Source organism: Diabrotica virgifera, chromosome 6 (genome assembly GCF_917563875.1).
Source record: "Diabrotica virgifera virgifera chromosome 6, PGI_DIABVI_V3a".
In the NCBI taxonomy this organism is placed as follows: domain Eukaryota; kingdom Metazoa; phylum Arthropoda; class Insecta; order Coleoptera; family Chrysomelidae; genus Diabrotica; species Diabrotica virgifera.
In genome coordinates, this window is record NC_065448.1 from 252,554,787 (window position 1) to 252,577,303 (window position 22,517).

Consider the following 22,517-nt stretch of genomic DNA (forward strand, 5'->3'; position numbering starts at 1 on the left):
TAGAAGCAGATTTTGTAATGGTCAGCAGTTATCCCTGTACGAGAAAAGTTTTCAGCTTTGTTGTATCTGTCCGATATCAACTCTAAATTGTAGGTGAATAAGGGATTTTTCCTTTATTCCAAGACGATGGACTAGCCAAATATCCATGCAGGTAGAGGTCAATAAACAAAAGAAGAAGACATACATAACATATTAAAACTAGGTTTGAAAGAACCTCATACGTAGAATTATGACCGAAGTTAACTAGCTGATGCGACGTTTAAAGGTATAAAGGTGGAAACTATCCATAATGGTAATGTAAATTATAAGTTATTACCGATAAAATCCCACCTCCAGTAGTTGCATTTCTTTTTATCTCACAACTTAATACGTTTTCCATCTTTTGAGCTATTTTGCCGGTTATTAGTGCGCTCATCACTGTATAATAATTTATTATTGTAGCTATTTTTATTGGGAATTAACTGCAATCTTAGATTAAAATAGATTTATTTTGGGGTTTAGATTTCCGCGTCGTTGAAAATCTGTAGATACTGCAAGCAAACTTCTATCATAAAAATTGGAGATACAGTGGAACCTCGTTAACTCGGATTAATCGGGACCGCGGCCGATCCGGGTTATCGATAATCCGGGTTAGCCGGAGAAAATGGTAAAAATTGTATAGTTGTATAGAGTATAGAGTATTGTTCATTTCTCTTATTCAGCTTGAGTGCTGATTCTTTGGTAAACCACGTTCGCGTTCCGCACAAAACCACACACACAAAGCACAAAGCGTCGTCGAGAGTCTCATTTTTAGCTTTTATAGTATTATTAGCTTTGCACCGATTGTCCAAACTGTCTTTTGTTATCATTTTGAAACAAAATTCTTTGATTTTAGTTCTATTTTTCTTCCAATCCGATACTGTAGATGTACCGACACCATATGATGCTGCAATTGTTTTTAAAGATCCGATTATCAATTCTACCTAATGCTTCTAGTTTCTTTTCCATTGTCACTACAACATTTTTACGTTTTGTTGACATTACGTAGACAAAAAAACAAGCAAACACAAAATCTGAATAGGTTTACGAACGATTACAGAACGGAAGCGAACAATACGACTGTACTACACACAATACGGTCTCAATCGCAACGATGTTATGTTATTTAATAACAGTGAAGACTAAGCCCATTGTTTAAAAAAGAATTTTTTAATAGTCTTTTAGTCTTTTTTAAACAATGCTAAGACAGTTTGGAATTAATAAAGGATACAACAGCTGCCTTTTGTTTCCGACAACACGACAATGAACGTCGTGTGCCATGAGTCATTTTTACTATCGTATATATGTACTTCAAATTACACAATTAGTCATTATCTCTCAAATATTATATTACATACATTTTTATTGTTGAAATGTTTGTCTGATAGAAATCGGTCCGGGTTAGCCAGACTTTCGAGTTATCTGGGGCCGACTTATCGGGGTTCTACTGTATTGGTAGAAGAAGGAAAGGTGGAAGGTCGAAGTCCAAGACGATGGACTAGAATGGTCTGTCCCATTGGTCTGTCCATCGACCAAATGAAGACATTCATGAGAAAATCCCTACAAGAAGCCGTCCATTTGGCACAGGACGGCAGCCATTGGAGATAGCAAGCTAACAATATTTAGAGTGTCACAAAGTAGACCAGTATTTAAGTAACATCTATTTGTGTGTAACTCTCTTGTCCAGCTTTTATAAATTTAATTGACTTTACAGCCTTGTAAAATCCAGAACTAATTTGGGAATTTTATTTTAACTTCGAATTTAACGTTATTGTAATAATTAATAAATTATTGTATCTCGACAATATTTTTTCAAAGTCGGTTAAAACGTTTTTTTTTTGTTAAAATTGAAATGCTATTTTACCTAACAAAGATATTTTCGTGATTTTTGATAAGTAATATGTTAACTGCGTCTTATTACCTAAGAGTATAAATATCTATTAAACCTAAAGTGCCAAATAAAACAGGTTAAATTGTAATCGGAAGCAAACAATAAAATATCTCTAATATCGTTTCCGAGAAAACAATAAATTTTTTAATTAAAATATTTCCTAAAATACAATGATTCAGATAGTTAAATTTTGTGACTAATGTATAAGATATTTATTCGCGGTAGCACAGCTTCATAAATAAGAATATTTTTCGTTATGATTAGGTAGAATGCGAAAGAAAATCTAGTAAGAAAAATCAAATTGTATTACATATCAGTAATACCTACCTAGTGTTAGAAAATATGTATATTACCGTCCGTTTGCTCAGTTTGGGTATTATTTTGAAATATTCATTGTCGGAAAAGTACAATACAAAAAATTGTTTATTTATTTACTTGACGGGAATCCCGATTGCAATAATATATACCTACCTATAAATAATTAAAAGAGATAATACAAGTAAGTAGAAACTTAAAAAATATTGCTTAATTTGATAATTAACATATTAAAAGATAATAATAAATAATAAATTTACTATCTGGTAAATATTTTGATGTTTACCTATTGTACGTACGTTTATACTAAAAAAATGAGAAAAAAAGAATGTGTGTGTACTTTGTTCGCACGTAAGAAGTTATACTTCTATTATAACTATGATTCTAACGAAATAAATATACTTTCGAACAGTTTATTTTTATTTTATTTAAATATTAAACTAATTTTAATACTTACCACTTTCCAAAAATTTTTATTAAAACAATACCAAAAATAAAAAAAAAAAAAATAGGAATCGTCCAGATATAAACCCGGGACCTCTCGATCTCTAGTCGAATGCTCTGCCAATGACCCACAATCGCACTATTTACATGATTTCTCGGACATAATGACAAATCACGGTAACAAATAGACGAAGTAATGTATAAATATAAACTTGTTTTAATAATACTTATTATCTTACTCCCGAGGAAGACAAATCCAAAGATACAAAAAATATAATAAATATATTTACTAAAAACACTAATAGATTTAATAATGATTTACTCCCAATAACTAAAGTAAGTAAAGTAAAGAAGTATAACTTCAAAAACTTAGTAACTATTTTACTCTTAAACTAGAAAAGTTTCTTTAAGTGTAAAATGTTCTAAATGTTGTAGTTGTAGCCCCGTAATATGGGGGTTAATTGTAGCATACGAACGAAAAAATTCTTAATTAATTTTTATTTTTCTCCTTTAACACTGTTGTTGCAGATTATCAGGAGTTGAGCTTAAATCCAGATGTACCTTAGTACGGCACTGTGGTAAGGCCCTTGCTGGATGGCCCTGCCTGGTAACGGGGTAGCTTAGGCCAAACAAATGAATGGAAGAAGAAGAAGTAAAAATTTGTGGTTAAGTTAAAGGAGAAAGGTTATGGTTATTATTATTTTCATTTGAAAACATAACTTAAAATTATGGAAGATATTAATGAAGATGACCATTCCTTGATACCACAAGATAAAAATGAACCTGTTAAACCTGAAACAGTTTTTAAAAAACCTATTTTATTTGGCAAAGTGGGTCGATTGCCAAAAAAATTACCTGCCCCAATATCTGCAAATTCTGAAAGTTCTTTAGAATTAGAAACAAACAAAATTCAAAATAAAGTAGGTAAACCTGATGCCAAATTAATAGAGAGTCAAGTAGTAGCAAAGAAGGGTATGTTAATCCATATTTTTATTATATTACATTAAAGTTACTAAATTTACATTTAGTTAAGATTAACCCTGGAAGCTCACACTTGGGTGTGAGATACCCATCGCGACACTTAACTGCATGTAGCTTGCGCAGCTGCATTTCAATGGTAATGCTGCTTTATGTAAATTCAGTCTCTAGTCTACCAAGGACTGGTGTGTAGTTGCGGTCTCATTTGAGCTATATTTCCAATCACGAGAATTTATTGAATACAGGCTAGGGTATGTAGCACCCATTTGTGAGGTTTGCGATCAAGTGTGCGTTCAAGTTAATGGCCTAACAACACAACATCCCACAAATTTAGTAAAGAAAAGTAGGTGTTATTTCTGCAAAGGCAAAGATGGAACAGCAAAGTGTGCATGATTGGCTTGCTATAAAGCATAATGCATGGATCATAGAGCCACACTGTCTTATGAATGTAGTTACTAAAATGAGTGAAACTGAAATACCTGGCTAAGAATGAATATGAGTTCTATAATCAAAAGGTGTTATGTTTTAGTTAGAAAGACCATTTTGTTGTTAAATTAAATTAAAATATTTTGAATTATGTTTCCGGTTTTTTAGAAAATGTTTTTTAATTATTTTTAGGTATTTTTAATATTTTGTTCTTTTGTGTTACTACAATTAAGAGAGAGAAAATAAAATTATTGATTTAATTATTCGTATGTATTCAATAGTGATTAGAGAGTCTCTGGAAATCATAAAATATTTACTTTTTTTTTATTTCTTCACAAAAAATAATTGGGTATCTGACACCCATGTGTGCGGTTTATGTAAAAAAAAATAGGTATTATCTTCCAGGGTTATGTATTCTTAGATTTGAAGTCAGATTTCAGACTAAAAAACATCTCAATGGATTTCAAAATGATAGGAACAATGTTCAAACAGTAATGGTGTCACCTCCAGTAAGAGAAAAAACATGAACATATTGAAAAAACTATGTTTTTAAGATCAGGTGAAAACACTCAAAGTCATTCCATTGTAAAAATGGACCAAGACAAGATAACGAACTGTCATGACTCATTTTTAACCTTTCAATGGAAAAGATTATTCACATGTCCCAGATCAGGTAATACTAGTGGTACAATATTGAACACATCTGTACATGTGATTGGATGTGCAGACTACATCGAAATAATCTCTATGTCCACAGAGTCCCTGACAGATTCTTTTTGGTCGTTAATTGACGATATGACATTACTTAGTTAGTAATGTTTCTTACTGACTAAGGATAACAGTGTTGGTCAAGAAATCAAAAGAAGTATAATCCTTGCTAATAAGTGTTACTATGGCCTGGGAAGACAAGTGGCCTTAAAACTTCCAAGAAAAATTATTTATAGGACACCAATTCCATGAAAATAATTCCATGTATAGGACACCAATAAGACCAGTTTTAACATAAATGTACAGCTGAAACTCTGTGTTGCATACACAGAATGACCAAAAGTTGCTTAAGTGTTTCAAATGGAGGATTTTAAGGCAAATATATCTATAATAATAATAATAATAATAATAATAATAATGACTTTATTGCTTTTTTTCAAAAAAAATACAAACTAGACAAACAGTAATAATTATAATAAAGCAAAAGGCGACGTTCGCTCTTAGATGATGTTCCTAGAAACACCAGCTAAGAAGCGCTCTTCCACGTAACCGCAATCTTCTCTTCTTCTTCCTCTTTATAAGCATTTCTGGTTGTTCATTCACAAATTGATACCTCTATGGAAGGTTGTCACTCCATCTTTTGCATGGTCAGCCAATACTTCTTCTACTGATTGGTGATTTATGTCTTGCTATTTTGACCACACGTGTTTCCCCCATTCTAGTTATATGGTTATTCCATTCTTTTTTTCTATTTAGTGTCCATTCGTTTATACACTGTACGTTACATTATCTTCTAATGTCTTCACTCCTCTTTCGATCTCTCAGTAGTTTCCTGTAAGTACTCTCATCTCTGCCATTTACAGTAGTCTTTGTGTTGAGGCCGTATGGGGTCTTGTTTCTCATGCATATGCCATTATTGGTCTTACACTGGGTTTATAAATTCCTGACTTCATCCAGTGTTAATATGTCAGTTTTACCATATAGTGTATTAAGGCGTCCTGCCAATCTATTTGCTGTTTGTACTAGATTTCTCACTTCTTTGTCCAGGTCTCTGTAACGTGACAATTAGAAAGTAGAATACCTTGTAATGAAAGGATGGGGAGGAGATGCTAGAGATATGATGAAATGGGGGAATGTTCTAAAGTAAAGAATTATTTGGCACACAAAGGGCTGTAATGCCAATGATGATGATTATAACATTCATATTTTTCATACTCTGTATTAAGTAGTAGTGGTGTAGATTCTTGTGTTACTCATTTCATTCAATATACTTTTTTTCAGTCTTTTTATACTAATTTTGAATATAGAATTAACACCTCCTCTGCATTTATACTAAATTTAAATTCAAGATGCAGTAGAAATAAATAAACCAAGACACGTTAAATGCTACTAGGAGCACTCCCGAATCATAATTTACAATATATAAACTTTGGAAATCATGATTTGGGATTTACAATGTATATACATTGTAAATTATGATTCAGGAGGGCTCCCAGTAGCATTTAACGTGTCTTGGTTTGTTTATTTCTACTGCATCTTGAATTTAAATTTAGTACGATGAATGTGTTATGACTCATATATGTCCTGTAGTAAACCTTTGCCACAGTATCTTACGACACAGTCAATGCGACCAACTGATAGTGTAATATAAGATCTATTTGTCCAATAATGCAGCAAATGTGTTAATATTTTTCAAAATAATTAAATTCTTACCTTTTAGTTGCTCCTGAACCAACTCCTACCAATGAATTAAAAGAAAAATCATATCCCTTGCCATACAAAGAACCTGTTTGGTCTGGATTACCCAGTAGTAATGGAAAAGACTACTCATTTGATGTTTTAAAAAATGGAGTCATAATAGAAACAGTCAATCTAATGGAAAAACCGTTTTGGGTTTTTGGAAGATTTGTCAACTGTGATATTATTATGCAGCATCCAACAATATCACGGTAAAGGGGTAGATATGTTTATAGAATAGAATACATTTTTTTATAGACTTATAGATATGGATGTTTCAAAATTTTGTAATTAGTACTAAGTTTTCTCTATCTTTTCTTTTCTTTAGCAGTTCTATCACGTGAAGGGTTGCAGGGAATATTCAGTCAGCCTTGACCCTTCTCTCTCTTTCTTTCACAAGCAGCAGAGGTGGTGGTGTGTTTTGAATTCAGTGCTCATCTGGTTCACAAGCACAAGACAGTTCTATCACGTCACTCACAATGACACAGCTCTGATTTTGTGTCACTCATATATTGTGCTGTTAATAAAGTTATTCTTAAATCTCGAAAACCAGCATTTAATTATAGCAAGAAGAGTGGTCGCTCTATCTGTGTTTTCAAACTTCAACAGCTCTCTAGGGGAAGGCGTCTAGAAAATCCACAATAGTTGAACACCAGCTACCTTTAAACACCCTATAGTTTCATTGATAGATTGATATCTCCAAATGAGTGATTAAGGTTAATGCAATTTTGTTGTCCTGACTCCCTGGAAGGAGTGTTGTAGTCTTCGTGATGTCATGTACTGTCTATCTCGAAAGATTTCTGCCTCTAGTTATTATTTTAACTCATGCATAGGTCTTTTGCATATCCCTGTAATTTGGTTGATCCATATTGTTGGGATCTTCCTTGTGACTCTACAGCCTTCTAGCTTTCGTTGGATAATAAGTCTTTCCATGTTTTCTCTGTCTGCTCTCATAACATGTCCAAAGTATTTCAATTGTTGGAGTTGGCGGAAAGACGTTTTCCACAGGTTTTTACTATTTGTTAAAGTTTCTGCACCATAAAAATAAAAACCCTGGCTAGTAACATATTCCCCTTCTATGAAAGATAAAAACAATCACTAAGTTATTCAATATTATATTTAAAGTGTTTAAAAGTATAAAATAGTAAATAAATACATTTTAATTTTAGATACCATGCTGTTCTTCAGTACAGGAGAGAAGGATCAGAAACAGATGTTCCTGGATTTTACATCTACGATTTAGGCAGTACACATGGCACTTTTCTTAACAAAAATCGACTAAAGCCTAAAATCTTTGTTAGAATTCAGGTAGGTACCTATTTATTCACCTAAAATATATATTCAGATTATAACATTTCTTTTAATTTAAGGATAATCTAAAGATAACAATATTAAAATTGTTTAATACATAATGCAATTTACGAAAGTATATTGGCAGCAAAACGAGAAGGTTAGACTTAACGACCAAGTCACTAACAGCATTAAAATAGGCAGATAATAAGATCTTTGGCGTTTATTCCTATTTTGAGTAGTCTTCTACTTAGCCTTCTATCTTCCATTTTTGGACATGGGCCCCTTCCAACTCCTTCCATCGATATCTATTCTGAGCAAATGCTTCCAATTTATTCCTGCTATTGTTTTTATGTTATCTAGCCATCTCATCTGTGGTCGTCTTCCTTTGTAAGGTCTCTAATGTTGTATTGTGGCGTTCCAATGTTGGTCTTTCCATATAGCAGTGTGGCCTGCAAAGAGTGCAAAGCTCCATTTGAGTTTGGCAATTTCTGTTGTGATATCATCGACTTTTGTTTTTGATCTTCCCAGTCGTTCCTCTTTTTATCTGACAGTCAAGTAGTCAGTTTAGTCTTAGCGAGTCCCTTCTGGATAATTTCCTATTTAGGATAATGCGTGTCCACATACTGCGCAAATCGTCATGGACTATCTAAATACTGTGAATTTCCGTTTTGGAGTGGCCCGCTTGTAGTCCTGACATGAATCCATTAGAACATTTGTGTCTAGTGGTATTGAAATCTTCCGCAGATGTAGAGGAAGCAATACCCAATACTAAACCTGAAGATTAGCCAACTTTGAGCAATTAAAATTTTATTTTTTCTTGTTTCTTCATTTCGAACAATGTTATTTTTTTGCATAATTATTACTTTCTTTTGGGTTACATATTTTTCATTTATTACTTTTTTAGTGTGTTAAATAAACGATTTCTATTATAAATACTTACTTCCTCCCACCACTTAAGTAACCTATAGAATTGAAAAAAAAACACACAAAATTCAAGTGTCATTTGAAGCTATTTACTTAAAACTTTTATACCCTGTTTTTAAACTAGGAGGAGTAATTCAAATTTACCGCGCCTTAATATTTGTTTGTAATTGGTCCAGCCTCAGACAAGTTTACTCCACTGTCATGAAATTTCGACACTATTGACATCATTGAAATTTATGAAATTTTGACACTATTGGCATTTCATAGGTTAATTAAGTTATATCGGCGATTTTTTGTGTTTTCTGCGTTATATCATCAATTTTTAGATTTTTAGTCTGCATTTAAATAAAAAAAAAACAGTTGTTTTTAGAACTCTTTAGTGACGTATTACATAATGCTCGATTTCACCAACGATACCTAAACAGTTGCCTTATTAAGTAATTCTTATCGATAGGAACTTCCTAAGTCAATACTTAAAAACAATAGCGTTTCACAACTAAAAGAACTGTTTATCTAGGAAATTCTTTCCTAGGTAATAATTCGGGTACGTTTGAACTATTTTTGATAAATAAAAAGAAGAATAAAATGACATTATCTTACTTTTTCGATTATTTTTGTCATTATTGTTTGTTTGCCAAGTTGGTTTCAGTTTTGTACTGTTGTAGTTATTTTATTTAGTAGTTAGTTATTTGTGAATTAGGTTTGTTAAGTTTTGTATGTTATTTGTATACGCACAGTAAAATTGGCAAAAAGAAAAGAGTTGTAAATTTCACAACTTTTAGTGATATCATGAATGGGTTTTTGAAACACAACACTAGTTTGTTAGGTAGTAGGTAGACTACATAATTTTGTCAATAGACCTGTAAAAAACTCCCAAAGGATTTTCTATATTTTCCAACACATATTATAATAATAATATAAAAGAAAATACAAAATTACAACTACTACTACTATCGGTTTACAGCGTTCTCCGACGCCTTCCGACTCCTAACCGCCATTCTTCTCTGTTTAACCATAGACCTGGAGGGATTTCTCTTTCCTCTAGTTCTTTTTCAATTCGCTCCCTCCAGCTTCTTCTCGGCCTTCCTCTTTTTCTTCTCCCTTGTGGTGTCCATGCCAAAATCTGTTTAGGGATCCTGTCGTCTGGCATTCTCTGTACATGGCCGTACCACACCAGTTGTTTTGTTTTTATGTCATCAATTATTGTATGTGTTACTCCCATCATTTCTCGTATTCTCTCGTTCGGTATCCGATCTCTTCTTGATTTCAAAATTACAACTAATATACCTAATATTACAAAATAACAAAAAAATTAAGGTAAGAAGCAAATTATTGACAAACGTCACAAGTACATTAGTCAAAATTGTAAAAATATAACCTGACTGTCAACGATAAGTAATACCTAAAGTTTAGAGAGATCGAAAACCGTATCCTAACGTAAGGTAATGCTTAAGCGGTTTAGGCAATTCTTATCTTATGGTGAAATCCGTTTTAGAGTTAGGAAATACCTAACCCCACTTAGGTAATTCTTAAATATTTAGGTATCGTTGATGAAATCGGGCAATAGTATAATATAATATTTAGGGATTGAGAAGATGTAATTGGTGATTTTTCTAGTGACATTATTGGGTGTGAATCTGTCTTTTGAGTTTACTTCTCCTGGTTTAAAAACAGAGTATAGTAGAATATGAATTTTTGAATGTTAATAGTCTAAAAAGATTAACCATACCCAAAAGGTTTTTAGAGCTGTAAGCACCCTTTTCAATATCTTGCAATGAGCTAACGATCCTGTCAAATGCTTTTTCGTAACTGTCAGCTTGATTTCGTTTTTCTTCTTCTTGAGCTGTACTCCTGGTTTGCAGGTCTTCAATTTTCTTTCGAATATCTTCTATATAGGACTTCATTGCATCTTGTGACTCAAATTGGCTATTTTCAGCGGCTGTGGCAGGATCTAGATGTTTATGTAAATCAATAATATTTTTCTGATAAGAAAATTTTATGTTCTCAATGTTGTTTTTGATTCTTTGGAGATATTCAGAACTTGAATTCAACTTATGTTTTAAATCCTGAAAATAATTTATTATTAAATAATACTTTTATTGTAAAACGAAAACTAGAGACGATTCAGAGAGTGCCATAAACACCCTTGTTTATGGCACTCTCTGAATGAATTGAAATATAAGACCTCTCTAGTTTCCGTTTTACAACAAAATTATTATTTATTTCTATTAACAGAGTATGTGGGACCAAGTTTTCGTTGGGATTTTTGCCACGCTGAGCAGGCAGGAAGTGAGATGCAATTCATAGATCTCCCATATCCTTCTTTGCCTCACCATTCGCATGGTTTGCAAATTATAGAAATCGAGAAGGCGTTACAAGAAACTTGGTCTCAATAAAAGTGTTTTAATATTATTTTTAATTTTATTGAAGTAAAACTTTGGATTGTAATTTATTTTTATTTATCTACAATTGGGATTGGGAAATAGAAGAACTATAGAAAAAGAATGACACATTTAATATGCACAAAAATGTGCCAGACATAAATAGACCATATAAGTCAATTGCAAGTACATAGTTTACTTGATAAACAAGGAAATATAGTCAATGAACAAGACAGAAAGGAACTGAAAGAGAAATAAATACCTTAAATTGTTCTTCCAATTCCTTATTTTTTTCCTTTGCCAGTTCTTTCATAGTTTCCGTTTTGGCAAAAATTTCTTGAATCTTCTCGAGACTTTGCAAACTCTGTTTATCCTCTTCATCGTTGGTTTCAGTGTCGATTAAATTCTGTTCTTCTAGCGACAACTGTTTGGCTTGGTTCAGTTGATCTTTTACTTGTTTTTCTGTAATATCGTCCATTTTATAATTAATTTTGTCGAGAACGAGAAATAAAAATGTAAATGAAGTGCGCTATTGACAAACGTCATGCTTGATCAATATTGCTATGGTAAAGGCTGAATTAAGATGGGCAGCCAAGATAACATAGGATTCAATTTCCCATAATAAGTAATAATGTACAGTGAAAGTGAATCTGGTGGCTAAATTAAGACAATTTGAATAAAAAAACACATTGAGATATACACTTCTCCAAGAAATTAACGCGTCACCTTAAAATAGGTAATTTTTGATATCTCGAGTTTCCTAAACTTGTCCGATTTAAATGATTTTTTTAATATATTATAGCCTTATGTTTTAACAATATTGCTGTAATAATATTGTTGCTAGACAGGTAAATTGTCATTGTATACCGGGTGTACCAATCAAATTATTTTTTTCTCAAAGTTCGCGTGACCCTGTGTAATATTCTAGTATTTATAAAATACTAAAATTAAAACCCAACTATAGTACCTATCATGTTTTCTTAACATTCTGATTTTTGATTCATTCGCTTATGTTGGATAATAAAAAAGTTAGGTACTTTAACAACTAGCCTTGTTTTTTGTTAATACAGGGTGTTTTTAAAATTAGTAAGTTTTAATATTTACCATTGGCGCGCATACTGGTAATATGACCCTTATGTCAATGCCCTTATGTCAATGCCCTTATGCCAATGGTGAACATAAAATTCTTAATTGCATGTCAAAAAATGCACAATAACTACCTCTTAAAACCTACCAAATTTCATTTGCATATCTCAACCGGTTTTAGAACAATAAATAAATCGACTTTTTGTAAAAAAAAATTCAACATCCCGTATCTCGAAAACGAAGTATTTGCGGATATATGTTTATCAAGCAAACGGTCATTATTTTTTCATGCAGAATTAATTAATTAATTTCCTCTTAAAGTTTGTCGCACTTATTTAGAAACACCTTGTACTGATGAAGAACATGGCTAGTTGTTAAACTTTTTTATTATCCAACATAAGTGATTGAATCAAAAATCAGAATGTTAAGAAAACCTGAGGCTATAGTTTGGTTTTAATTACAGTATTTTATAAATACTAGAATATTGCGCAAGGTGTTGCGAACTTGGAGAAAAAAACACAGTTTGATTGGTCCACCCAGTAAACAATGAAAATTTACCTGTTGAGCAACAATATTATTACATATTAAAAAAAAAGAATGTGTGTGTACTTTGTACGCACGTAAGAAGTTATACTTCTATTATATGATTTCAACGAAATAAATAATATACTTTCGAACAGTTTATTTATATTTTATTTAAAGATTAACCTAATTTTTACGTACTACTTTCCAAAAAGTTTTATTAAAACAATACCAAAAATTTAAAAAAATAGAAAACACCCGGATTTGAACCGGGGACCTCTTGATCTCCAGTCGAACGCTCTACCACGGAGCTATACTCCTTTTGTTTCTGCGGGTGCGGACTACAAGATTTCTCACTCAGGCATAGTGTCAAATAGACCAAGTGAAGTATAAAAATACTTTAAATAATAGGTACTTATTATCTTATTCCCGAGGTAGACAAATCTAAAGATACAAAAATTATAATAAATATATTTACTAAAAACACTAATATATTCTTTCCACACCTTTTTTGGACTAATACATACATAACTTAAAACATTTAGCAACTAAAGCCATACTGTCTGTGTGCGCATGCGTGCAGAATAATAAAAATTCACTCCCAATCGCGCCTAAAGAAGTATAACTTCAAAAATTACTTAAATCGGACAACAGGTTTAGGAAATTCGAGACATCAAAAATGACCAATTTTGTGGGCCACCCGTTTTCTCTGACGAGCAGTGTATATACAGGGTGGTTCATCTTATTCGCCTCAGTGTCTGTACGGAAAACCACTTGATATTTTAAAAAAATTTCTTCACAGAAATATACAGGGCCATTAATACTACAATCTAAAAATAATGTGAATTATACAGGGTGCTCCAAAAAAGACTGGCATATCAAAGTTATATTTTTTCTTATGGAATGCCCTATATCTGATGACACTATTGAATTGACCTTGAAAAATAAGCTATACTTTCATAAGGGTTCCCTATACCTAAATACAGGGTGTCTTGATTTATTTCGATTTTTATAAAAATGTAAGGTTTTAGAAAAAAATAAATATCTACGAATCTAAGAATCAGTAACAAATTCTTTCTTGGATCTTAATAACTGACTATTTATAATACTTAAGTAGATGCTTATTGCAACAAAGTTTCTTACAGGGTGGTCAAAATATGAGATTTTTCGATTGACAAATTCAAGCTGTAATAACTTACTTATTTTAAATGGAACACCCTGTATCTTACTAGTCTATCGCGTAGAAAGTATACTTAGCTTTCAATTTGTATTAGTGTTTCCTATACCTATCTTTTTACAGGGTGGTCAAAATATTAGATTGTTCTATTAACAAATTCAAGCTGCAATAACTTACTTATTTTAAATGGAACACCCTGTATCTTACCAGTCTGTCGCGTAGAAAATTTATTTAGCTTTTAATTCTTATTAGGGTTTCCTATACCTATCTCCCTTCATTTGTTAAGTATTTTAAAGATTTCCTAATTTGTACACCACTTTTTGCTTGAATCTTTGAATCGCATTTACAAACAATTAAATGCAATGGCTACTATGACGATAACGAGCCTATTGTACAAAAATATGTAAAAATGGGTATTTACAGAATAACATGGAAAAATATATTTACAGGATAACATGTATATTGAGAATGTTTACATGGAATTGAAGAGATTTTAAATATCTTCCATTATAAAGAATAGAATATCGAGTATGTCATTTAAAATACGAACAATCTGTGTGATTAAATGACAAAAATGTGAATTTTATTAACGAAAGTATATTGACTAAGATATTTAATTATATTTCCGGTGTTGGTGATGTGTTGTACATAACCACGACATAGGTACTTAATTCTACGTTTTAAAGCTTACAAATTAGGAAATCTTTAAATATTTAAGAAAAGAAGGGAGATAGGTATAGGCAACCCTAATAAGAATTGAAAGCTAAGTAAATTTTCTACGCAATAGATTAGTAAGATACAGGGTGTTCCATTTAAAATAAGTAAGTTATTACAGCTTGAATTTGTTAATAGAACAATCTAATATTTTGACCACCCTGTAAAAGATAGGTATAGGGAACCCTAATATAAATTGAAAGCTACGTAAATTTTCTACGCGATAAACTAGTAAGATACAGGGTGTTCTATTTAAAATCAGTAAGTTATTACAGCTTGAATTTGTTAATAGAACAATCTCATATTTTGACCACCCTGTAAGAAATTTTGTTGAAGTAAGTACCTGTTTAAGTATGCTAAATAGTTTATTATTAAGATCCAAGAAAGAATTTGTTACTGATTCTTAGATTCGTAAATATTTATTTTTTTCTAAAACCTTACATTTTCATAAAAATCGAAATAAATCAAAACACCCTGTATTTAGGTATAGGGAACCCTTATAAAAGTATAGCTTATTTTTTAAGGTCAATTCAGTAATGTCATCAGATAAAGGGCATTCCATAAGAAAAAATATAACTTTGATATACCACTCTTTTTTGGAGCACCCTGTATAATTCACATTATTTTTACATTGTAGTATTAAAGGCCCTGTATATTTCTGTGAAGAAATTTTTTTAAAATATCAAGTGGTTTTCCGTACAGATACCGAGGCGAATAAGATGAACCACCCTGTATATTGAACATTTAATTTTAAAAAGTTCTGCAAGTCATGAAATTGTAGTGCTAGGATATTATTTTAAGCTACATTTTACATATTATAATGTATATCGCGAAAGTGGATATTTGTGCCTATTGATAATAATGTTCTTGATAATTTACAATTTTTTGGAAACCTCAGTGTTCGAATACTCTGGTAATCTTGATAATGAGTTTCAAAGCAATACTGTCTAGACCAGGGCGCATCTGTAAAAATATTAGTACATTTGGACGTTGAGAGGTGACTCATATTTTTTTGCAGATTGCTTGAAAATAACTCATATAATAATATTATTTGAGTTATCCTCACACTCAAAAAGGTCCGGAACATTGTTTAAATAATCTAAATGTCAAAAAATTAAGGAAAAATTCGATTTTTTTCTTCGTTTTTTGATTATAACTTTGAAAGTATTCATTTCTGAGAAAAGTTGTACTACATAAAAGTTGCGCAATTAAATTTCCTACAATATAGAATTCGTTAAATATTTTAAAAATTGTCACCCTTGTTGCAAAATAGCAATAATTGCGAAAAAACGATAAAAAAACAAGTATTTGCATTTTACCTTTTTCAACCATTCATGTTACACTTAGGATCTTCATATTTTACCAAGAAAAACTTTATGATATAAGAAAACAATACTGTGAATTTCATTAAGATCGGTTGAATAGATTTTGCAAAATAAATTTTGCAATCCAGCTTTCGCAAAAAAAATTAATTTTTTCAAAATCTTGCAGGACTGAATATAAAGCAGACAGCAAGTTTATTTTTTTTACATTTAGAAGAATACCGTACCTTTCATTTGCAATTTGCAAAATTAAAATCGGTTAACCACTACGGCGTCAGGATTTTTTTAAATACACATTTTTTTGGTGCTACGCACAGGACAGCGGATAGTTTGCTCTGATTGGGCATTCCAATGACCTTTGATAATGATTGACAAATTTTAATTTTTAGTACATTTCGATATAAATAAATAAATTTGTTTACTGAAAAATAAAAACACATGCTCTGTCCTTTGAAATAACACTTTTTTTGGCAAAAACTTTCTTTGTTCATATATTTTAAGTTAGAGAATAAAAGTTTATTATTTTTAAACATATACATCTGTTTAAACAATATTTCACAAACAATAATCAAATTATTTTGATTTTTGTGGAATTAAAATATTAAAATACAACAAAATATAGTGTAAGAAAATAATATATTAGATAAAGATTGGAAGAAATTTTGGCGGAAATCAACTTGTGTGAATCGAACACCGCTGTCCTGCGCGTAGCACCAAAAATTAATGGCTATTTAAAAAAATTCCTGACGCCGTGGTAGTTAATGGATTTTAATTTTAAAAATTGCAAATGAAAGGTACGGTATTCTTCTATACGTAAAAACATTTTAACTTGCTATCTGCTTTATTTTCAGTCCTGCAACATTTTGAAAAAATGAATTTTTTTTTGCGAAAGCTGGATTGCAAAATCTATTGCACCAATATTAATGAAATTTATAATATTGTTTTACTATATTATATAGCATTTCGGGGTAAAATATGAAGGTCCTAAGTAACATAAATGGTTGAAAAACGTAAAATGCAAATATTTGTTTTTTATGTTTTTTTTTCTCGCAATTATTGCTATTTTGCAACAAGGGTGGCAATTTTTAAAATTTGTAACCAATCCTATATTGTAGGAAATTTAATTATGCAACTTTTATATCAGTACAACTTTTCTCGAAAGTGAATACTTTGAAAGTTATAATCAAAAAACGAAGAAAATAATCGAATTTTTCCTTAATTTTTTGACATTTTGATTATTTAAACAATGTTCTGGACATTTTTGAGTGGGAGGATAACTCAATTATTATTATATGAGTTAATTCCAAGCAATTTCTGCAAAAAAATATGAGTCACCTCTCAACGTCCATCTCAAAACAGATGCGCCCTGGACTAGTCTTATTTAATTTGCAGTGTCTTACCCTTTATTTATTCATGTCAAAAGAACCATGTTTTTCTTCCATGGTGGTTCTTACTAGGAAGTGCTAATATGTACTATGAAATATATTTTAGGTTGGACACATGCTGAAATTCGGCAATAGTACACGATCGTTTATATTGGAAGGTCCAGAATACGACGAAGAAGAAGAATCAGAACTATCAGTAACTGAACTAAAAGAAAAAAGGGATAACGAGATTCGAGAGCGAGAGGAGAGAATGATAAGACTGCAACAAGAAGCCGAGGAGAAAAAGAGGAAGGAGGAAGAACGCGGCGTTGATTGGGGATTAGGTAACTAAATATTTTATATTCAAATTTTTTTTATTTAATTATATGTTTTTGTGTATTTTTGTACGATGACAACGCCCTTGCTCATGCTCATTCCTCCGCCATGGCTACGGTCAAATTTGTCGAATTGGGCTTCGAACTGTTGCCCCATCCATCGTATTCTCCAGATTTGGCTCCGTGTGACTTCTTTTTGTTTCCAAACTTGAAACTGTCATGAAATAAGAATCGCTGCCACGGATGCCTACTTAATAATTGGGCCATGTTAAACAAAAAGCAACCAACCCTCAATTTGTAAATTAAGAGAAAATTAACTTTTTATGTTTTTCTAAATATTTAATTTTCTCTCATATTTTTTTAAACGATAACTTCACTAATCAATAGTTTAATTTTAGAGCAATTTTATCACAGTAGTATCAAAAGGATCCTAATAAATTTTTACAAAAAAAATAGCCATAATGAGGGTTGGTTTCTTTTTGCTGTTGGAAATATATCTAATAAAATGCAATCTGCAAAATCCAACCAACCCACAAAATCCATGAATAAAACCGAATAATTTCAGTCAACTCAGTAATACCATACAGTAGAATTTCTACTATTAAACATAATATCAATACAAATAAAAAATGTGCTGTAATCAGTCAAAACAACAAACCATAATATTTAAAAAGTAAGATAAACATAGCCTTAATCCTAAAACTTACCACTTTCTGCAATTTCACGAGCCGCTTTAATTATTTTAACAGTTCTTGATTTAAACATATTTTTCGCATTAAAGATTTAAAGATTTCTTCATATAATAGATTTAACACAACAAATATTTTAATATTTAAGCACGAACTAATATTGATCAGTACCTACACGTAAAAACAAAAAGATGCAACATTCCAGGAACCGTAATCGGCATAACAATATCAACCCACTTGGCTGGTACTTTTCGACAGTGCAATGTAATAATATGTTCAGTCACACAAACAATCCAAGTGGGTTGGTTGTCTCATGCGAAATCTTAAGTGAACTATTATTAAACAGAAATAATTTGGAGTAGTATTTTTCATGGTTTAATATTTAGAATGGTTTGGTTGCTTTTTACACAATGTAGAATACACATTTTTAAATCGATATGTGACATTATCTTGTTTTCCTAAAAAATGTGGGTTGGTTGCTTTTTGCATAACAAGGCCCAATTATTGTTTATTGTGTACCAGTTGTTATTTGCTTTGACATATCTATACTCAACTCGTTTTTACTCTCCTATTATATAATTTAGTTGATACCAAACATTTCTATAGTTATGAATAAATATATATTTATATATTATTTTTTTAATAATGAAGACTAATTAATTATTTAAAATGTTTTAAGGGGAAGATGCAGATGAAGAGACGGATCTCTCAGAAAACCCGTATGCTCAAACCAATAACGAAGAACTATATTTGGATGATCCGAAAAAGGCGCTTAGAGGATTCTTCGAACGAGAAGGTTTAGACTTGGAATATGATTGTAATGAACAAGGTTTGTAGTTTGATTATTATTAATACAAAGTATGTAAAAGTAGTGGATTTTGACAAAGGCTTCTTCTTCTTAACCCTTATGTGACTGGAAAGGTACCTGGGTACCTTTGTCTATGTTGTTTTCACCAAAGCTTATAATCCAAGGATGGTACTAAAGGTGAGAAATTTGACCTAGGCTGTCTATCCGTCTGTCCATCCAACCGCGAATATAACTCCTCCTCCGTCATGATACCAGGTAGAACGACAAATGAGGTGTCAAATGAAAGCTTATAATCCAAGAATGGTACTAAAGGTGAGAAATTTTGACCTAGGCTGTCTATCCGTCTGTCCATCCAACCGCGAATATAACTCCTCCTCCGTCATGATACCAGGTAGAACGACAAATGAGGTGTCAAATGAAAGCTTATAATCCAAGAATGGTACTAAAGGTGAGGAATTTGACCTAGGACTTCCGATTTTAGAAATACAACCGGAAGTAATGTTTTAAAGTCACCGGAATAGTACAAGTGATATATTATTCGATGTGCCTTCTCACGACGAAAACAAATATATATACTTCCGGTTTCATGACTGTCCGTCCGCCCGTCCTCGAAAATAACCCCTCCGTCACTATACCAGGTAGAATGACAAATGAGGTGTCGAATGAAAGCGTATAATCCAAGGATGGTACTAAAAATGAGAAATTTGACATCGGACTTCCAGTTTTAGAGTTATAACCGAAAATACTGTTTTAAAGTCACCGAAATAGTATAAGCAATATATTATTAGACGCGCCTTATACTTCCGGTTTCATGACTGTCCGTCCGCGAATACAACTCCTTCGTTATTAATACAGATAGTATGACAAATGAGGTGTCGAATAAAAGCTTATATAACCCAAGGACAGTATTAAAGATGAGAAATTTGACATCGGACTTCCGGTCTTAGAGTTGCAACCGTAAGTACTATTTTAAAGACACCGAAATAGTATAACGGATATTTCATTTGACGTACCTTAGCAAGATGAGAGCAAATGTAGAGATACTTTTGGTTTTTATATATCATTTCCGGTTAAAAAGTTCTAACCGGAAGTGCCATGTTATAGTCGCAGAAATAGTATGTGTACCACATCAATCGAAGAGTATTAAAAAGTCGAGTTTGAATCGTTAGTTCCGGTTTTGAAGTCATTTTTGTTTAAATAATTATGACCCAAAGTGTAGTAAAAATAACTCAAAATTAGTAAAATCGTATATCAATCGACGCAAAGTTACACGAAGAGTTCAAATATCGAATTCCAGTTCTACGTTCGATTACATAGGGTGAAAAGCTATGCCTTACGAATTCCAGTTACTTATTAGGAATATATTTTCAACAGCTTTTTTATTTCTAGGAATGGGCCAGTTCGTATGCAAAGTGGAATTACCTGTGGATGACGAGATGGGCCGACCTATAGTCGCTGAAGTTCTACATAAAGGCAAGAAGAAAGAAGCTGTTATTCAATGTGCTTTGGAAGCATGTAGAATCTTAGACAGATTTGGAGTACTCAGACAAGCAACACATGGTAAATATTTACTTTTATTATTTATATGTACAGTATGTGGCAAAATAAACAGTATGAATGCATGATATAGCCTTGCTAATATTATTCACAACGACGTTCTCGATAAACCAGATGTTAAAGACGCCCTCTGGCATGAAAAAATCTTTAATTCTAGTCCGCAATTCCGGAATGTCAGACCGTGGATCGGTCTGCCTCCTTCAGCATTCATTAGCTGTATAATCTTCGGGCTCAGCTGTAGATCTATCGCCTTTTAGTGAAACACCAAATGCAAGTAGATAATGTATTTATGTAAACAGACACTAGAGACGTTACTTTACTGATACTCTTCGTATGAAGTTTGAACTGAGACTTCTTTGATGATGCTACATATTGACTGGTTGAAGTTACTCGAAGGAATATATTTAAAGGCAAATCTTGCCTCGTTGAGTTGACTCTAGTGAATGATTCTAATGCATGCTCTTTCTTAGCTGCAGGATAAATTGGGTCATAGCCCACACGACTTTCAAACAAAGGTTTTTATTTAGTCATCAATTTAATATGCAATTGCCCAAAATATTGTTTATGATTTGCAATTAGTTAACGAAATTAGTAGCCAGCACATGTGTAAACATAATAACAAATTGGTTCATGTGATATACGGGGTGATAAATATATACTGTTTAATATCGGATATGAATGATGATTATTTGAGATAAAACATACGCATTTCAGTATTGTTTATTTTGCAGCATACAATATTTATTTAAAAAACAACTAGTGACATTAACCATCAGAATATTTTTTTCTTTTTAGAATCTCGGAAAAGGAAAGCCAAAAACTGGGAAGATAACGATTATTACGATAGCGATGAAGACACATACTTGGATAGAACTGGAACTATCGAGAAAAAACGCGAGAAGAGAATGAACTCTAAAGCACCTCAAAAAATAGAAACATACGAAAGTTTGGTAAGCAACAATTATTTATTCTCTGTTAGTTTGTGAACTTTTCCACAAAAAGTTTGCTCCGTTGTGTTGGTTGTTTGTTTATAAGTGGCTGTATAAACAAATTGACCTGTTCCAGGATTCTTCTCCATTGTCATCTGTTTCATGCTTTTTTTTCTCCACTTTTCTCCACTCCACAGACAGTATGGCGTTTAGTTGCTGAATCTTTCAAGTTATGTATAAATATATCAGTGCAAGAAAAGTTGTGAAAAGAATATACAGTGGAACCTCGATAAGTCGGCCCCCCGATAACCCGGAAGTCCGCCTAACCCGGACCGATTTTCATCAGATAAACATTTTGATTTTCAATATTTTGTATTTTTCAATTTAATTGTGGCTATTTCCCATCAAAATAGTTAATTATCAGACAAACCTTTCAACAATAAAAATGTATGTAATATAATATTTGAGAGATAATGTGTATGTGTGTAATTTGAACTATACGATATTAAAAATGACTCATAGCACACGCCGCAGAAACAACAGCCACCTGTCTGTAGTAAAAATACCTATTCCTTTTTATTTCAAACTGTCTTAGCATTGTTTAGGAAAGACTATTTAAAAAATTCTTTTATAAACAATGGTCTTTAGTTTTCACTGTTCTTAAATAACATTACATCGTTGTGACTGTATTGTGTGTCTTGTATTGTTCGCTTCCGTTTGCTTACGTTTGTGTTTGGTGTTTTTTTTTAGTAATTTTAATGAGTAGGTACTGTGCATATTTATAAATATATTTCATGTTATTTCAATTCTAACGGAGTTTATCTGTAAGTATACCATATTTTATTAATTTTTACCATATTCTCCGGCTATCTCCGATTTTCGATAACCCGGATCGGCCG

General features: G+C 31.9%; 2 protein-coding genes across 2 annotated transcripts in view; one reads left to right on the forward strand and one right to left on the reverse strand.

Moving 5' to 3' along the window:
* The first annotated feature begins 2,176 nt into the window (after positions 1 to 2,176).
* The window catches only part of LOC114338226 (kanadaptin), a 34,790-nt gene continuing 14,449 nt past the window's right edge, over positions 2,177 to 22,517 (forward strand). Inside the window, exons 1-8 of the mRNA XM_050653918.1 lie at positions 2,177 to 2,408; positions 3,197 to 3,640; positions 6,501 to 6,729; positions 7,687 to 7,825; positions 17,428 to 17,644; positions 19,004 to 19,153; positions 20,522 to 20,692; positions 21,485 to 21,639. Coding sequence (XP_050509875.1) covers positions 3,397 to 3,640; positions 6,501 to 6,729; positions 7,687 to 7,825; positions 17,428 to 17,644; positions 19,004 to 19,153; positions 20,522 to 20,692; positions 21,485 to 21,639 — 1,305 coding nt within the window. The 5' untranslated portion in view covers positions 2,177 to 2,408; positions 3,197 to 3,396. The remainder of the gene's footprint in view (positions 2,409 to 3,196; positions 3,641 to 6,500; positions 6,730 to 7,686; positions 7,826 to 17,427; positions 17,645 to 19,003; positions 19,154 to 20,521; positions 20,693 to 21,484; positions 21,640 to 22,517) is intronic.
* On the reverse strand, positions 7,617 to 11,671 carry LOC114338236 (uncharacterized). The gene is made up of 3 exons (XM_028288831.2): positions 11,378 to 11,671; positions 10,464 to 10,800; positions 7,617 to 7,845 (listed from the first exon to the last, which is right to left on the reverse strand). Exons 1-3 carry the CDS (start codon positions 11,591 to 11,593, stop codon positions 7,838 to 7,840), a joined length of 561 nt encoding a protein of 186 aa, XP_028144632.1. The 5' UTR covers positions 11,594 to 11,671; the 3' UTR covers positions 7,617 to 7,837.